The 16,459-nt window shown below is 40.8% G+C and overlaps 1 protein-coding gene across 2 annotated transcripts in view; it reads right to left on the bottom strand.

The window, feature by feature from the left end:
• The window catches only part of Dgcr8 (DGCR8 microprocessor complex subunit), a 36,906-nt gene that overhangs the window by 13,064 nt on the left and 7,383 nt on the right, over positions 1-16,459 (bottom strand). For both annotated transcript variants that reach the window (XM_047560188.1, XM_047560189.1), the window contains 6 exons: positions 14,445-14,587; positions 14,004-14,286; positions 12,055-12,252; positions 11,697-11,798; positions 10,831-10,929; positions 8,945-9,027 (listed from right to left, as the gene is read on the bottom strand). In XM_047560188.1, the coding sequence (XP_047416144.1) occupies positions 8,945-9,027; positions 10,831-10,929; positions 11,697-11,798; positions 12,055-12,252; positions 14,004-14,286; positions 14,445-14,587 (908 nt within the window). The remainder of the gene's footprint in view (positions 1-8,944; positions 9,028-10,830; positions 10,930-11,696; positions 11,799-12,054; positions 12,253-14,003; positions 14,287-14,444; positions 14,588-16,459) is intronic.

The following is a 16,459-nucleotide window of genomic DNA, read 5'->3' as shown; positions in this document are numbered from 1 at the left end:
GTGGCAAAGCAAGGGAAGACCCTGGGTTAAATCCCAGAACAACAACAATAATAAAAAAAAAAAAAACCACCCCAAAACAAAACAACCTGAACCACCCATATCCAAGCTTATGCTAATGATATAGGTAAAGGGGTCCCTTTAGAGTATCAAGATTGGGGCTGGTACCCAGAAAGGTCAAACATGAGGTAACAGGGTAGGAACCTTCAACCCTAATCCTGACCACAAGGGGAGAGGAGTAAGTCAAAATCTGGATATTCAGGGAGCTCCCTGATTGATGAACACATCACATGACAGAAGGACAGTGCACCCCCCAACTCCCCAGACACAAATGTTCTTGGACTTAGGATCCTTCCAAACTTCATCACATAAAGCTTTTCTTCTGGTTGTCCATTTATCCTCTAATAACAAATGTAATAAGAAAAATGTTTTCCTGAGTTCTGGAAGTTATTCTAGCAAACTAATGAACTTGACAGGGGGTTGTGGGAATCACCAAATTTGTAGCTGGCTGGGTAGAAATGTCAGTAGCCAGGGGCCCCCCATTTGTAGCTGGCATTTGTAGTGGGATAAGCCCTGTAAGATCTGACATTATCTGCAAGTAGACAGTGTCAGAACTGAATTGTCAGACACAGTTGGTTTCACAGAACTAGAGGACTGGTATGGAAAAGACACCACATAAGGGAAATTTTGGGAGGTTCCAAACCTAGTTGAAGCTACTTGAGCAGCACCCCTCCCCCACATGCCCTTCTTCACCCAGGAAAATCTCTTTCTAGGGCTACTTTCCAGTACAGTTCTGGACTACTTCCCAGACAAGTCCCAGAGTACATGCTAAGAAACTGACTTCCAACTGGACCATCCCCAGTGCCAGAACCCACTTACTCATATTTCAGTGCATGTGCACGTGCGCTCTCTCTCTCTCTCACAGTGCTCTATATCACAGCACAGGGAGAGTCACCATTCAGGATGGTGCTGTGAACCCTACACAGCCAAGTGCCATCAACCTGATATCTCGCCCTCAGAGTGCCACTGGCCACAGGGGAGTTTTAGCAGACAGTATCCAGAAGGCTGCCCTAAAAACCATCTTCCCCACAGTTGAGTCATTCAGAAACTAAGCTGAAATGCAACTTTTCCTGGAGAAGTTAGTACTTGGAGACTATTAAAAATGACAGGATGCACTGGGAGCAGTGGTGCCTGTTTGTAATCCCAGAGGCTCAGGAAGCTGAGGCAGGAGGATCACGAGTTCAAAGCCAGCCTCAGCAACTTATCAAGGCCCTAAACAACTTAGTGAGGCCCTGTCTCAAAATAAAATATAAAAAAGAAAAGGGGCTGGGGATGTGGCTCAGTGGTTAAGCACCTCTAGGTTCAATCCCCAGTATAAAAATAAAAAATAAAAAAATTTACAGGATGCAATTGGTTTGGACTAAGTTAAAGACATCCCCACATACACCAAAAAAAAAAAAAGACTAAAAAATCAAAATGTAGCCATCCATGCTATAAATCCATATTTCAAAACCAAAACTGTTAACCCATCCTAATCTTGTACTGCCTAGGTGACCTAAATGAATTTCTGCCCTGCCCTAATCTTTTTTTTTTTTTTTTTGGTCATTATGAGAGATTGAACCTAGGGTTATTTTTTACTTTGAGACAGGGTCTTCATAAATTGCTTAAGGTCTAGCTAAGAATTCTGCCCTAATCTTGTCTGTCTTTGAAGATAAAATGCCAGTAAGCCTTCTGGCTCTAAGACAGTTGCCACAGTGACTGCCAAACATTTTAACTTCATATAGTCCCATCTGCATGATAAATGACAACCGTAACAGTTGACAACTGCCATGACAAGAACAGGAAAGAACTATAAAAGGAATGAAAGGAAGTGACACCCAAATTCTTAGAAAAATCTTTGTCCATTCCTAGAAAAGACATGAATTTAATTAGTTTATCCTCTCCCTCATTTCTTTTACCCTATATCTATAGTCTCAGAAGTGGGTCTGTGAGCCTTTCTCCCCATTTTTCCTATTATCTTAAGAATAAATCTTCTTTCACTGCTCAATTAGCACTCAGTCTTAATATTCAGGTCTACAATTCTGAGAGGGAAAAGGACCCAGTTTGGGAGTAAAAATTAGCAACAAAACTAAATAGTTGCTTGACCTTCCAAGAAATCAGGTCAGTTTAATTGCTTTAATTCTTACATACTTTAACATTTACAAAAAGTAACCTGAAATTAAGAAAGTTATTTTGCCGAGCATAATGCCACACACCTGTAATCCTAACCACAGAGGAGGCTGAGGCAGAAGGATCACTAAGTTTAAAATTAGCCTCAGCAGTAAGGCCCTAAGCAACTTAGTGAGTCCCTGTCTCTAAAATATATAAAAGGGTCAGGGATATGGCTCACTGGTTAAGTGCCCCTGGGTTCAATCCCCAGTACTCCCCACCCCAACCGCCCTAAAAAAAGTTATTTTTCTATTCCTCTGTCTAATAAGGAAAGTAACTTTGAAATGACCAATCACTTTTTGTTCTTTGTTCCTTCTTTCTTCAACCAAATTCCTCTGCTCAGCCTTTCAGATCAATTACTCTATATGGAATTACAAGTTGCCCAATTATAGATCTGCAAATAAAACCAATTAAGATCTTCAAACTAAATTTGTTGTAATTTTGTCTTTTGATAAGACTGCTCAGAATGGTGTCTTTGATCTGTCTGTAGACCATCCAAGACAAAATAAGTTTCGTAAGGCACAGAAAGCATTTAGAAACTTAAGAGCAATTTAATACTACCAAAGACAGATTACCACATTTATATTAATCAGTCCACAAAGATTAGAAAAAAATTTAAATGCAGTCTAAACAACTTTTGGAATGGTGGAATAATGATCTTTAAAATCTGCTCCTCCACAAATGCAACAATAACAGTAGCAAAAACTGTTAAAAATCAACTTTTTCAGAACCTAAAACTTAATGAAGGCTTTCCAAAATCTGAGCAGTGTTTATTCAAGAAAAACAGTTAAATCTTGATAAGAACAGTAAACCCAAGGCACTTTAACCTGCCCTTTCCCATCCAATCTCACCAGTTCTGTGGCGGTCACTGAAGGCTGAATGTGTTCCCAAGATCCTAACCCCAGAAAACTGTCACTCTTTGGCCTAGCAGCTCTCTAGAAAAGCTTCATGGTAGGACTTGTCTCTGTTTGCCCTGACTTACAGCTCACTGAGGGAAAATAGCCCAGTTCCCCCATGGCATTTTGGCAAAAGTAATCAGTGACAACAGCCTCATACTGCAGTTGCTTGAGCCTGTGCTACCAGTGGGGCAAAGAAGTTGGCCAAAAACCTTAAAAGGAAAAGCTGAGGAATGAGATCTATAGGGGACTTTGAAAAGCTCCAATGTCTAGGGATCTAAATGGCATAGGAAAGACCTGAGAAAGCCTTAACTGTTCCATCTGGGTGGCTTTAAGGCTGTGTGTGGGTGGAAGGAAAGGCTACTGCCAATACCTGGAGCACCACATGAGAGGCCCCAACAAGCATATACAGGCCCTCAGCACAGGCTGGGAGACCTACTGGTCTGGACAATTTAAGGAATTCTCTGTCCAATCATCAATTGGCCACTGAGCTAATTTGACAGTAACTCACTTGGTAGGTACATGTTAAAAAAAACATAGACTTCTCAAAGTTAGTCTGGGAAAGTCATTATAATTACAGGTTGAATTATTCCCCCCAAAATTTACATGTTGAAGTCCCAACCCTCAGAACCTCATAATGTGAATATACTTAAAGACAGAGTCTTTACAGACCCACATTACATAAAAGGAGGTCATCAGGATAAGCCCTAATCCAATATGATGTGTGTCCTTATTTAAAAAAAAAAAAAAGGGGAAATTTGGATACAAACATGCCTCCAAGGAGAAAGGCATGAACATGAAGACAGTCATCTCCAATCCAAGGAGATAAGCCTTCACTCACAGCCCTCAAAGGAACTAACTGGTCTGACACTTTGAATTTGGATTTCTAGCCTCCAGAACTATGAGATCATAAATTTCTGTTAAGTCACTTGTCTTGCATTTTGTTACAGTAGTCTAGCAAACTAATACAGGCACTAAACAGAGAACAACAATAAAAAATAGTATATATAATAACCTTTGGGGGAGGGGAAGGATCTGATTTTCAGAGTTGTCACATATTACTTTAAATGGCCAAACATGCAAAAAAAAAAAAAAAAGAAGAAAGTACATATAGTGCAAATGTCAGGGGAAGAGCAGTTAATACAAATGACATATCCCTAAGGAAGTTGGACTTACCAGACTCATTCAAACTAAAAGAAATTATGTCTAAAGAATGGAGCTGGAGAATATCATGGTAAGCGAAATAACCAACTGTAAAAAACTAAAGGCCAAATGTTTTCTCTGTTATGCAGATGCTAATTCACAATAAGGGCAGGGGTGGGCAAGGCTAGGGAAAAAGAGAGGTACTTTGGATTAGGCAGAGGCAAGTGAAAGGAGGGGAGGAGACATGAGGAAGGATAGTAGAATGAATCAGATGTTATTAACCTACCTACAAAAATCATTACACGACCGACCAGTGTGATTCTACATCATGTACAACTAGAAGAATAAGAAGTTATACTCCATTTATGTATAATGTGTCAAAGTTCATTCTATTGTCATGTATAACTAATTAGAACAAATTTAAAAAACAAAAAAAGCTGGAGATGTGGCTCAGTATTAAAATGCCTCTGAGTTCAGTACTGGGTTTCAGTATTGAAAAAAAGAGAGAGAGAGAGAGAGAGAAGAAGACTTACAGTTTTATTTGGTAAAGAAGTCTTACGGTCTGAGTTGAATGTTGGTTTTCTCTCTAGCCATGTGACATTGGTTACTTAATGTTCTAAAAATTTACGTTGTATTTTTTATTGTTGTTTTTTTGGGGGTGGGATACTGCAAATTCAACCACTGAGCCACATCCCCAGCCTTTTTTATTTTTATTTTATATTTTTTATTTTGAGACATTAAGTTGCTTAAGGTCTCAGTAGGTTGCTGAGGCTGGCCTCGGACTTGAGATCCTCATGCCTCAAGGCTGAGATTATAGGTGTGCAGCACCATTGATGGCAATGTTACGGTAAGATACAGATGAAATAACATTAAAAAAACTTGTAGAGGAGTGCTTAAAAAGAAAGATTTAAAGGGCAATTTAAGCCGGGCACAGTGGCATACATCTGTAATCCCAGCGACTCAGGAGGCTGAGGCAGGAGGATCATGAGTTCAAAGCAGCCTCAGCAACTTAGTGAGGCACAACTCAGTGAGATCCTGTTTCTAAATAAAATACAAAAAAAGGGCTGGGGATGTGGCTCAGTGGTTAAGTGCCCCTGGGTTTAATCCCCAGTACCAAAAAAAAAAAGGCAATTTAAAAATATGTTGCGAAATAGAGAGTATCAATAAAGAGACAGAAACTGGGGGTATAGCCCAATGGCTAAGTGCTTGCATAGCATCATGTCATGGGTTCAATCCCCAACAATGCTAAATTGGGGGGGGGGGGGCTAGAGAAAGAGAGGAATTATAAAATAGTCACTAGAGAGGTTCCCCAGGAGATTCAAGCAGTCAGAAGAAAGAACAGCAAATTGATCAACTGAGATTATTCAGTCTGAAGAACAGAAAGGAAAAAAGAATGAAGAAAAACAGACTCAGAAATCCGTGGAATAATTTACTATTAGATATAACAATCTACATTAATTAGAGTTCCAGAAAGCAGAGAAATAAAAAGGTAAAAAGTATATTTAAGGAAACAGTGCCTGGAACTTTCCAAGTTGTATGAAAAACATTCATTTACAAGTCAAAGAAACTCAACTCAAAGAAACCCACACCTAGACACATTTGCTGAAGGTCAAAGAAGAGAATCTTGAAAACAGCAAAAAAAAAAAAAAAAAAAAGGGGATTCAGTAAATACAAGCAAAATTCAATAAGATTAACAGCAATTCTCTTCAGAAACCACAAAGGTCAGAGAGCAGTAGATGACATATTCTCAATATCAAGAAAAAGACTGAAAATCAAGAAATCTGCTCTAAGCTGGACATAGTGATGTATACCTCTGATCCAGGCTTCTCTGAAGGCTGAGTTCAAGGTCAGCATGGGAAATTTAGTAAGACCTTGTCTCAAAGTAAAAATTTTTTTAAAGGTAAGGAGGGGATGGGGATATAGCTCAGTGGTAAACATAAGGTCCTGGGTTCAATTCTAGTACCTATTACACAGGAACAAATTTTTACATGCAATTAAAGTTGGTATTAATCTGAACTAGCTGTTTTAATAAGTTTAGATGTTATTGGAATTCCTAGAACAACCACCAAGAAAATATCTCAAAAAATAGTAAAGGAAGGTACATTATAAAGTTCTACTTTAAAAAAAAAAAAAAGGAAAGAAAATTCTATTTAGAATGAAAGGCAGGCAAGTACACTGATGCAAACCTATAATCCCAGCAACTTGGGAGGTTACAGGAGGATTGCAAGTTTGAAACCAGTATCAGCAATTTAGCGAGGCCTTAAGCAACTTAATGAGACCCTGTCTCAAAATAAAAGCTAAAAAGAGCTGGGGATATAGCTCAGTGGTAAACTGCCCCTGGGTCAACCCCAGTACCAAATAAATATATATATAGGGCTAGTGGGTGTAGCTCAGTAATAAAGTGCCCTGGGATTGATCAAAAATAAAAGTTGTGGCTAAAGTAGTATACAGAAGTACAATTATAGATGAAAATCCTATATAGCTGTCCCTCAGTATTACATCTGTACACCGAAGATGTACAAACCTTGCTTGGTTGTCATCATCCCCTAAACAATATAGTACAGCTACTATTTATATTGTGTTGTTACAAATAATGTAGAGATTACTTATATGTAATATATATGAAAGTCAACTACATTTAAAAAGATCACCAATCAATAACCTAACTTGAAGGTTGGGGTTGTGACTCAGTGGTAGAGCACTTGACTAGCACATGTGAGGCACTCGGTTCGATTCTCAGCACTGCATATAAATAAATTAATAAAATAAAAGGTCCATCAACAACTAAAAAAAATTTTTTTAAATAACCTAACTTGAAAAAGACACCAGAAAATGAGGAATCAAAGCAAAACCTAAACACAAAGCTGGCAAAAAGAAGGAAATAATAAAGACTACAGTGGAAATTAATACAAAAGAATTTAAAAAAATCAACAAAACAAGTGGACACTTCAGAAGATCAACAATATGATAAAAAAAGGAACACTAAAAAATTAGTAAAATCAATAATAAATCTGGGACCATCACTACCTTATACAAATAAAAAAAGGATCACAAGGGAACATTATCAATATGCTAATGAAAGAAATAACCTAGATTAAATGGAAAATTCCTAGAAAGACACAACTATTAAAACTATCACAAGAAGAAAGAGAAAACCTATACAGACCTATAACAAGTAAGATTAAATTAGTAATTAAATAACTTCAAACAGAAAATTGGCTCAGAACATTTCACTGGGTAAATTCTATCAAACATTTTTAAAAATGAATACTAATCCTTCACAGGCATTCCACATACTAGAAGAAGCACTTTTCAACTTGTTCCAGAAAGCAAATATTACCCTGATAACAACACTAGACAAAGACATCACAAGAAAACTACAGACCAATATCTTTTATAAATATAGATGCAAAATACTAACAAACCAAGTCCAGCAATACATAAAAATGATTATATGGTATGACAAAGTGAAATTTACTCAAGAATACAAAGTTGGTTTAATATCCAAAACTCGGTAATAATATACCATACTAAAATAAACCATAGTAAAACAAAAGACAAAACCACATGATCACCTATCTCCATACAAGTAGAAAAGGCATCTGACAAAATCCAACAATAATCTCTAATAAAAATTCTCAGCAGGGGGTTGTGATATAGCTCAGTGGTAAAGCACCTGCCAAGCATGCATGAGGCCTTAGGTTTGATTCCCCAGCATTACCAAAAACAAAAAAAAAGAAAGAAAAGGAAATTCTCAGTAGTAAACAGGATGGGGTGGTACATGTCAATAATCCCAGCTACTCTAGAGGCTGAGGTAGAAGGCTCCCTTGAGCCCAAGAGTCCATATCCAACCTAGACAACACAGTGAGACTCTGTCTCAAAAAAATAAAAAAATTCAGCACAACCAGAAATAGGAGGAAACATCCTCATTCTGATAAAAACCTACAGCTAACAATACAGCATGCTAAGCAAAGAAACTAGTCACAAAAGACCACATATGGTATGACTCCATTTATATGAAATGTTTGGAACTGGCAAAATACAGGATCAGAAATCAGATTAGTGGTTGTCAGGGACTGAAAACCAGGAAGAACCTGGGAGTGACTTGCTAATAGGTTTGGAGTTTCTTTTTGGAGTAATAAAAATATTCTAAAATTAGACAATTGTGATGGTGTTCCAACTCTGAATACACAAAAATCCACTGAGTTGTATTTTTTTAAAAAGTTCCAATTTTATAGTATACATATCATCTGAATAAAACTGTCATTAAAAAAGAATCCCTCCTTCAGAGTTTGAAAAGCGTTGGCTAGAAGTAACCATAAAATCATATTTACCCTAAGAAGTTTAGAAATAGTTTTAAATGGTTCTTAAAGCACAGAGAACAATCGAAATCTTATAGATTCTACCTCAAAGGTTCATTCCCACCACCGATCTACGTTTATAGTGTACACTCAACGTTGCAAAACACAAGGGACAAAAATCTCCAACAAAAAGGACAAATTTTCCCTGCTTGCACAAAAGACAAGCAAATTTTCTCTTTTATGAAATATGAACAATAATCTGGGGCTGCATGACTACATCCTTGGCACAGGGCACAGAGGACATGGGCACGGCCTGTGGGCAAGTCTCAGATCAAGTCAATAGAGAGGTGGCTATACTGCAGCCACAGCTCTAGACAGGGCAGGACCATGAGAACTCACCTCCAGTTCTTCACTGTCTTTTGGCTTCTCCTCAGAGGTCTGTTTAACAAAATCAGGAATGAGGATTTCCAGTGTGGCTCGGGCTATAAAAAGAAAAAGCCCAAGGGTGAGAGAGTAAATGCAGTCCTCTTTCTGGGGCTCCAGCTAAAAGGGAAGCCAGGTATACTGCCTGGCCTATAGAGTGTGCCATATGCTAGCTCCCATCCCCACAGTTCAGAGGAGTAAGCAAAGGTCTTGGGGGAGCATTTTAGAGGCAGGGTCAGGATAGGATGGGGGAAAAAAGCATACCCTGAGGAAGGGAGATAGTGGGACAGGCTACAGGAAGCTTCACAAGCCACCCCAAGTGTGTACACTTTTACCATGAAGTCCTCATCACAGGCAAGGGAGGAGCTGAGATCTGTTTTATAAGAACTGCTTTGATGGTGTGTGAAAAATTAGCTTGAGAAGGCCAGGAGAGAGGCCCTACTACAGGTATCCAGAACAGGGCTCAGGGCAGTGGCTGCCTTGGGCAGGGAGAGGCAACCACACCTGAGGTACATTCTGGGGAGAACATAAGCAGGGCAGAGCAAAGGGACGACACCCAAGTGAACAGGGCTGCTACCCACCACTGGGGAGGAGAGGTAAGTGCAATAGCCCATGTGCTGATGACTTAGTCTGACCCAGTCAAAGTTCAATTGCCAGCAAGATATCGCAGCAAAATAAATAAGTAAAAAAGACATTCCAATGCAGATGTCTAGTGCTAGAGTCAGGGTGGAGGAAGCAAATTCCAGCACTTGGGCAGCAAAAGGTGACCCTGCCAAGGGAACAGCCCAGACCACTCTCCAGGACATTTCCACCCCTACACCAGGCCCCATTCTGTAGATTATATGCTCAAAACCTTGGTGACACCAGTTTTAGGTAGAATCTCCCTAACACTGACAGCAGGCCTTCCTGGGGACTGAAGTGGACAGTGTAAGCCTTGGATCAGTCATGCAGAGGAAATAACAGACAATAAACACGATGCAGAAAGGTTTCCCATTGTTCTCAGCATTCACTACCAAAAAAAGCAACAGAGGGACACTCTTGAGTTCCAGAAGCAGAAAAGATTTTCGCTGCCCCTGAAATCCAGTAAAACTATACACACTTTCTGCTCTATACAGGGCAGACCTGCTCTGGAAGACAACACGATCATGAGAGAAACCTTAAGAATAGGCCTGTGAACTTAAGGGCTAAGGGGACAACAAACATTACTCTGCTACGTGCACCCACCAGAGGCCAAATAACCAAATATTAGAGTAAAATGGCTTTAGTGAAAGAATGCCAACTATTACTAGGGCTAGGTATGGAAGTGAATAGGAAGTACATGGTCCAAAAGAGCAATGGATTTGAATCAGTAAACACCATTTTTCCAGGAGATGAGTTATGCTGTGTACAATGAGCAATTAGTCCCTAATGTGGTAAGAACTCAAGAAATAGACCTAAAACTGTCAAAACCACTTAAGAATGGTGGCAGCATGCTGATCCGCCTCTTCTCTCTACTAACATGCCCATATTTTGCTCAGTTTAAAAACAAACCTGTGTACAACATGCACCAGGCATGGCCCAATTGGCTGCAAGTATAGTCTAACCAGTGCATGGCCAAGACACGCATAGTAGACACTGGCCCAGCTGTCATTCAGCAGAGAGGGACTTTCTGTTTTACTTTCAAGTCTCATACTTTACCCTATTTCAGTCGATTCCAATGCAAACATAATAGTAAAAATCAAGTAGATGATTACATAAATAATATCAATGTGCCCCACCCACACACCCACACCTGTTGCCACTGCTCAGCCCCGCCCCTAACAAGGGGAAGGCAGACCCAGCAGGCATCATATGTCTCTAGGACACTGAAGCAAGCACATTACCAGCTTTATTCTTCGCAAGTTTTTTGCTGCTTGCAGTTCCAGATCCATAAGTCACACCATCAATGGTCACCGAGGCACCAAAAGGTTCACTTGGATTCTCTTAAAATTAAAATTACTTGTTTTAAAACACACTTGCCAAGACATAAAGTGTGTGCACACACACAATCTGCCCACACTGACAGTCAATTTTGCTCATCTGCAAAGATTACAGACTCCCTGAGGTATGAAGACAGGGCTGAGGATGGTTAGGTACAGAGGGCACAGCTGGGAAAATTGACAGAAATGGGGAACTATGAGAGACTGAGTCAAAGGGGATGCAGGAGCTAGAGACAGAGCCTCCTGGGACAGGGATAAAGCCTCTGAAAGATGGACACAGGACTGCTAGGAGTGGGGAATCACAGGATGCAGTGAACCAGAGACACAACCAGGCTTTGACTTCCAAAGACAGACTAGTTTACACAAAAGTGTGAGGAGAATGTCATGGAAGACAGCTGGTGGGATGTGGGGGCCCAAGGCCTATTCATCCACTGGGGATACCAAGGACCAGGAAAGGACCCAAGGCACAGTGGGGAGGCCTTCCTCACAAGGCTCTGAGACAACACAAGGTCAAGAGCCAGCAAGGCAAATGGGAAGAACTAAAGAAAGGTGGTCAGGAAACAGGGGAGACACAGAAAGCAGAGCCATTCACCCTCAGACAGGGCACATCTCTTTGAAAACAAAGTACCTATCTGTAACACACTTCTTTGACTTTCCTTTATACTTCTATTCCATTTGAATAGGATGAATACTCAGCTGCCACCTCCCCATCCCAGACCAAAGTGACATGCATGATTCTTTAGGAATGAAATGGAGAAAGTCAAACTTACCACATTCAAAGAAATTATAAACAGGGCGAACTTTGAGGACACGCTGCATGTACTCATGAAGGATGCAGACTTCGGATTTCCCGTTGGGGTTAATAACAAACTCTGTGACAAGAAGGACCATCTCAGCAACAGTGTGAGGAGATGCCACAAGTTAGCATTCAGGGACCTGGCACCATCTGCATTACTGAATCATTCGTTAGGGGCTCCCCACTGTGAATGTGGCAGACCTCTGCATTCATAGGATAAACATAAGCTCCAAATTAAGTGCAATTCACCCACAAAATACACACACTAAACAAATGGAATTAAAAGAAAAAAAACTAGTGTGCTGATGTTGACATTTACAAGCCCAATTCACCTTTCTTTGTAGGCGCATCTTGCACGGATAAAGTGATGAGTTTCTGATTGGCTGGTAGGATTGGTCTCTCAGACTCAGCCTGCTTCCGCTTCATCTCACGGTTGAACTGCCGTCGCTCCGCCCAGGTCCTAAATTTTTTCACAGTAACTTGCTCAAAGTCAAAACGCTTCTCCAGGTAGTTTCGAAATTCCTCCAGATCTGTGCAAGATTTACAAGAGAACCCGACTAAACTTTCAAAGCAAGAGTCATGTTCCCTCAGCCCTGTACACAGGACAGTGAAAGGCTACTTGTCAAATAGGCCCATGCCACATGATACCCATTTCCCTTTCCCTGTCCCCTTCAAAGTATAAAGAAAGTGAGGAATCAAGTCTCACTCTGGCAGTTCAAATTATTCTGGCAGGTCCCATATGGTTAGATTCTTGGGATGCCCTTTTATCTTATTTGGAGCAAAAACAAAAATGGGGAAAAAAAGCTTAAAAGAAAGAAAAAACAAAAATCACACAATCTTCAGACCTCTCCCTTTATCAAAATAAGTACCTAGAGGCTGGGGTTGTAACTAAGTTGTAGAACACTTGCCTAGCATACGTGAAGCATGGGGTTCAATCCTCAGCACCACATAAAAATAAATAAATAAAACAAAGGTATTGTGTCTGTCTACAACTAAAGAAAAAAAAAAAAAAAAAAGTACCTAAGGCTGAGATATAATTCAGCTTGTAGAGCATTTGCCTAGCATGTACAAGGCCCTGTTTGATTGCTAGCACCTCAAAAACAAGAAAGATAGAAAGAAAATGAGAAGTATCTGACTTCCAATAGCAGCTTTCCTGTACTACTCTTATCTTCTCACTCTTTCCTTTCACCCTGCCACTTCTGCATTCACTAACACATCCAGAAAGCACCCTTCCTTGGGGCCTTTGTATTTGTCAAGCCTCTTCCCAGGCCACTTCCCCTACCTCAGCAACAGTTCTCTCCTCTCCACACCTCTTCCAGAACACCTCACACTCATCTGAGTTATAGCATAATCTGTGCACAATACACAGACAAGCATAATTCCTGAAAACAAAAAGTCCTCTTTCAAAGTGATCCAGCAGGTAGGCTCAAAGAGATCTCCCACCACTAAAGAGAGGTCTATTACTTGAGAGGACAGAACTAAGCTAAAAGATGTGGAAGAGAGACCGGGAAACACCAATACATATCCAAAAAGCAACTGGAAATTTTAAGAAATACACGGATTGAAGCGTAGAGACTGAAAGCTCATTCTGAGCGACTCAGGATAAATTCAAACAATACCACATAAGCACATTCTACCAAAAAACTCAGGGTTCAGGAAAGATCATATAAGCAACCAGAAAGGAAAGGGCTGGTAGGCACTGCTGGTCCTTTCTCCATGGCAGCCCAAACCACATATATTCTGCAGAGCCTGGGCACAGGAACTTGTCAATGCCTCACTCAGCCAGGTTCTCTCAAAAGTAGGGAGACAGGGGGCTGGGGTGTGGCTCAGTGGTACAGCGCTTGCCTAGCACGTGTGAGGCACTGAGTTCAATTCTTAGCACTATGTACAAATAAATAAAATAAAGGTCCATTGACAACTACAAAAATATTAAAAAAAAAAAAAGTAGGGAGACAGGCCTTTCCAGTCAAGCAGGAACAGACACACACATAGATGCAACTAGGAACAAGAAACGATGGTTTGGGGCTGGAGTTGTGGCTCAGTGGTAGAACACTTGCCTGGCATGTGTGAGGCCCTGGGTTCAATACTCAGGACCATATACAAACAAATAAAATTAAACAAAAGATTCATTGACAACTAAAAAGTATATTAAAAAAAAAGAGAAAGAAATGATGGTTTGGTGGGAGGAATAAGTTCTCAGAGTAAGACTGGGATGCAGAAGCACCCTTGTAGATGGGTTCTAGGTGGCAAAGAATGAAGAAAACTCCCTAGGAAAACTTACCAACTGACTCATCTTTGCACACCTCAACTTTGGCCTTCACCTGCCCCAGGGCCCCAGGGGCTGCCTCAGCTCCCAGCAGGTCCTTTTCATCTGGTGGCCCGGAGTCTGCGCCCATCGGGTCAGGTTCTTCCAGGGAGAACTCCAGTTCTGTAGATCGGCTCAGGGGTTTGATAGGGGACACCTCCCCACTGGGGTTAAGTTCACTGCTCTGCTCCCGTTCCTCATTGTCCTTCATTTTCTTATAATGCAGGCAGGGAATGCTACTCAGAGGAGGGTCATGTTTCTGTGGACAACGAATTTACAAGAGGTTACAAGAACAACCCAAAGTCTGAAAACCTGATGCCTTTCACCAGCCTCCATTTGGCTATAGTGCAAAACACTGCAGACAGGCACATTTCAGTCAGACAGGCACCCTAAATTCATGACTGATGCCTCCCCTACCCGTATGCTTCCTGTTCCCAAGAAGTAGGGCCTGGACCAGGTGACCACTCGAGATTCTCTGTGCAGGTACACAGGGACGCCAGAGTTATGGAAAGTCATGATCCAGCCGTCAGGCAGAGGCTCTGTAGGTGGGCGGCCACGACCTATATGGAAGATGAGAACATCTTGCAATTACTTTTAAAAACACTGTCACCACAGAGCCTCCTGCACATCAAACTTTCTGTTTGTGTATTTGTATATTTGGGTCTTTCCAGAGAATTCAAGTTTCTATGTCTTGCTCCCTACCAGTTCTAAGTCAGCATTTGGTGTAAGATAGGAATTTATACATGAAGAATCAGTATATGAGGAGCCTGGAATAGGGCTGTGCAAGATAAGAGTTCTCATCTCAGCTCTTGTCACTACTTCTGGTGAGCATTGTTATTTCTCTACTGCCTGCTCAACCAAGGCCACACACAACCCAGGGGCCAGGTATGCTTTGCTAACAAACTGCAATACTGTCAACCAGTATTCCCAGTGACCAGGTGGCATGCCATTATAAAACACTACTTCAAATTAATAAATTTTATATTGGTGAGTTTGTTGTTTTTTGTTTGGTTGGTTGGTTTTGGTAGCAGGAATTGAACCAGAGCCACATCCTCAGCCCTTTTCATTTTATACTTTGAGACAGTATCTCACTAAGTTGCTTAGGGCCTTGCTAAGTTGATGAAGCTGGCTTTGAACTCACAATCCTCCTGTCTCAGTCTCCCAAGTCGCTGGGATGACCGGCATGTGCTACCGCACCCAGTTCCATATTGATTTTAAGACACTACTCCCAATCCCTTCCTTTCTTTATAGGCCATAAGAAAAAGATATCAGGATTTTTCTCTCTCTCTCTTTTTTTTAACATGTGAATGCTAGGGCTCCCCAGGGCCTTACACACTTGGCAAGAATTCTACCACTGGGGTTGGGGGTGTAGCTCAGTGGTAGAGCACTTGCCTAAGATGTGTGAGGCACTTGTGTTTGATCCTCAGCATCACATAAAAATAAAGTAAAAGTACTGTGTCTGTCTACAGCTAAAAATTTTTTTTAATTAAAAAAAAAAAAGAACTCTACCACTGAGCTACATCCCTAGTCCTTTTATTATTTTTGAGACAAAGTCTTGCTAAGTTGCCCACACTGGTCTTGAATTTGTGATCCTATTGCCTCGGCCTCCCTAGTAACAGATTACAGGTGTGCATCAACATATCTGCAAATTTCAGACTTTTTATTCACTTGCCACTCATCACTGACAGACCTGACTGCTAGAAAAGCACAAGGCAAAAACTTAACTAAAACAATGTTCTTACTGATATTAAAAGCAAAATAAAATTTAGAAACTAAAGAAAAAAATGCAAATGAAACTCAACATACTATATATGATGGAAAAAATAATTACATACTTGTAACCGCAGCCGTTCAGGAGGCTGAGGCAGGAGGATCATAAGTTCAAACAACTTAGTGAAGCTCTCTACTACTTAGCAACACCCTATCTCACAAATATAAAAAGGGCTGGTAATATGGCTTAGTAGTTAAGTGCTCCTGGGTCCAATCCCTTTTACCAAATAAATAAATGAATATTTTTAAAAAGAAAAAAAGTATCAGTGACTCTCAAGGAAATGTAGTGGCACCTCTGGGTAAGACCCCACCAAGCAGACCTGACCCTGGGCCCTGTACCTAACAAAGAGGCCACTATCAGACATGGCCCAGAAGGGTGTGCTGCAGTTCAGAGTATACCCTGTGGTCACTCCCTCCCAGAGTTTGGGTCAAGGTGGAGCTTCTTCATAGCATCTTTGGGTTAACTCTGGAGAAGTTAACAATGCAAAGCCAAGCATAATAGACAATACACGTTCATCCTGACCATTCATCTATGATAATGAGCAATCATAACCAGTCCAGCAGTCTGAAGGCCTCACAGCAGCTGTAAGCACTGAGCTCCCTGCTATGGCTCTTACTAGGCAGTTTGGCAGGCCAGGTCTACTGCTGATCTATGGGTTACA

This window comes from Sciurus carolinensis, chromosome 8 (assembly GCF_902686445.1).
Source record: "Sciurus carolinensis chromosome 8, mSciCar1.2, whole genome shotgun sequence".
Taxonomy (NCBI): domain Eukaryota; kingdom Metazoa; phylum Chordata; class Mammalia; order Rodentia; family Sciuridae; genus Sciurus; species Sciurus carolinensis.
The sequence above is the reverse complement of the archived record's forward strand: the minus strand, read 5'-3'. Positions and strand labels throughout refer to the sequence as shown.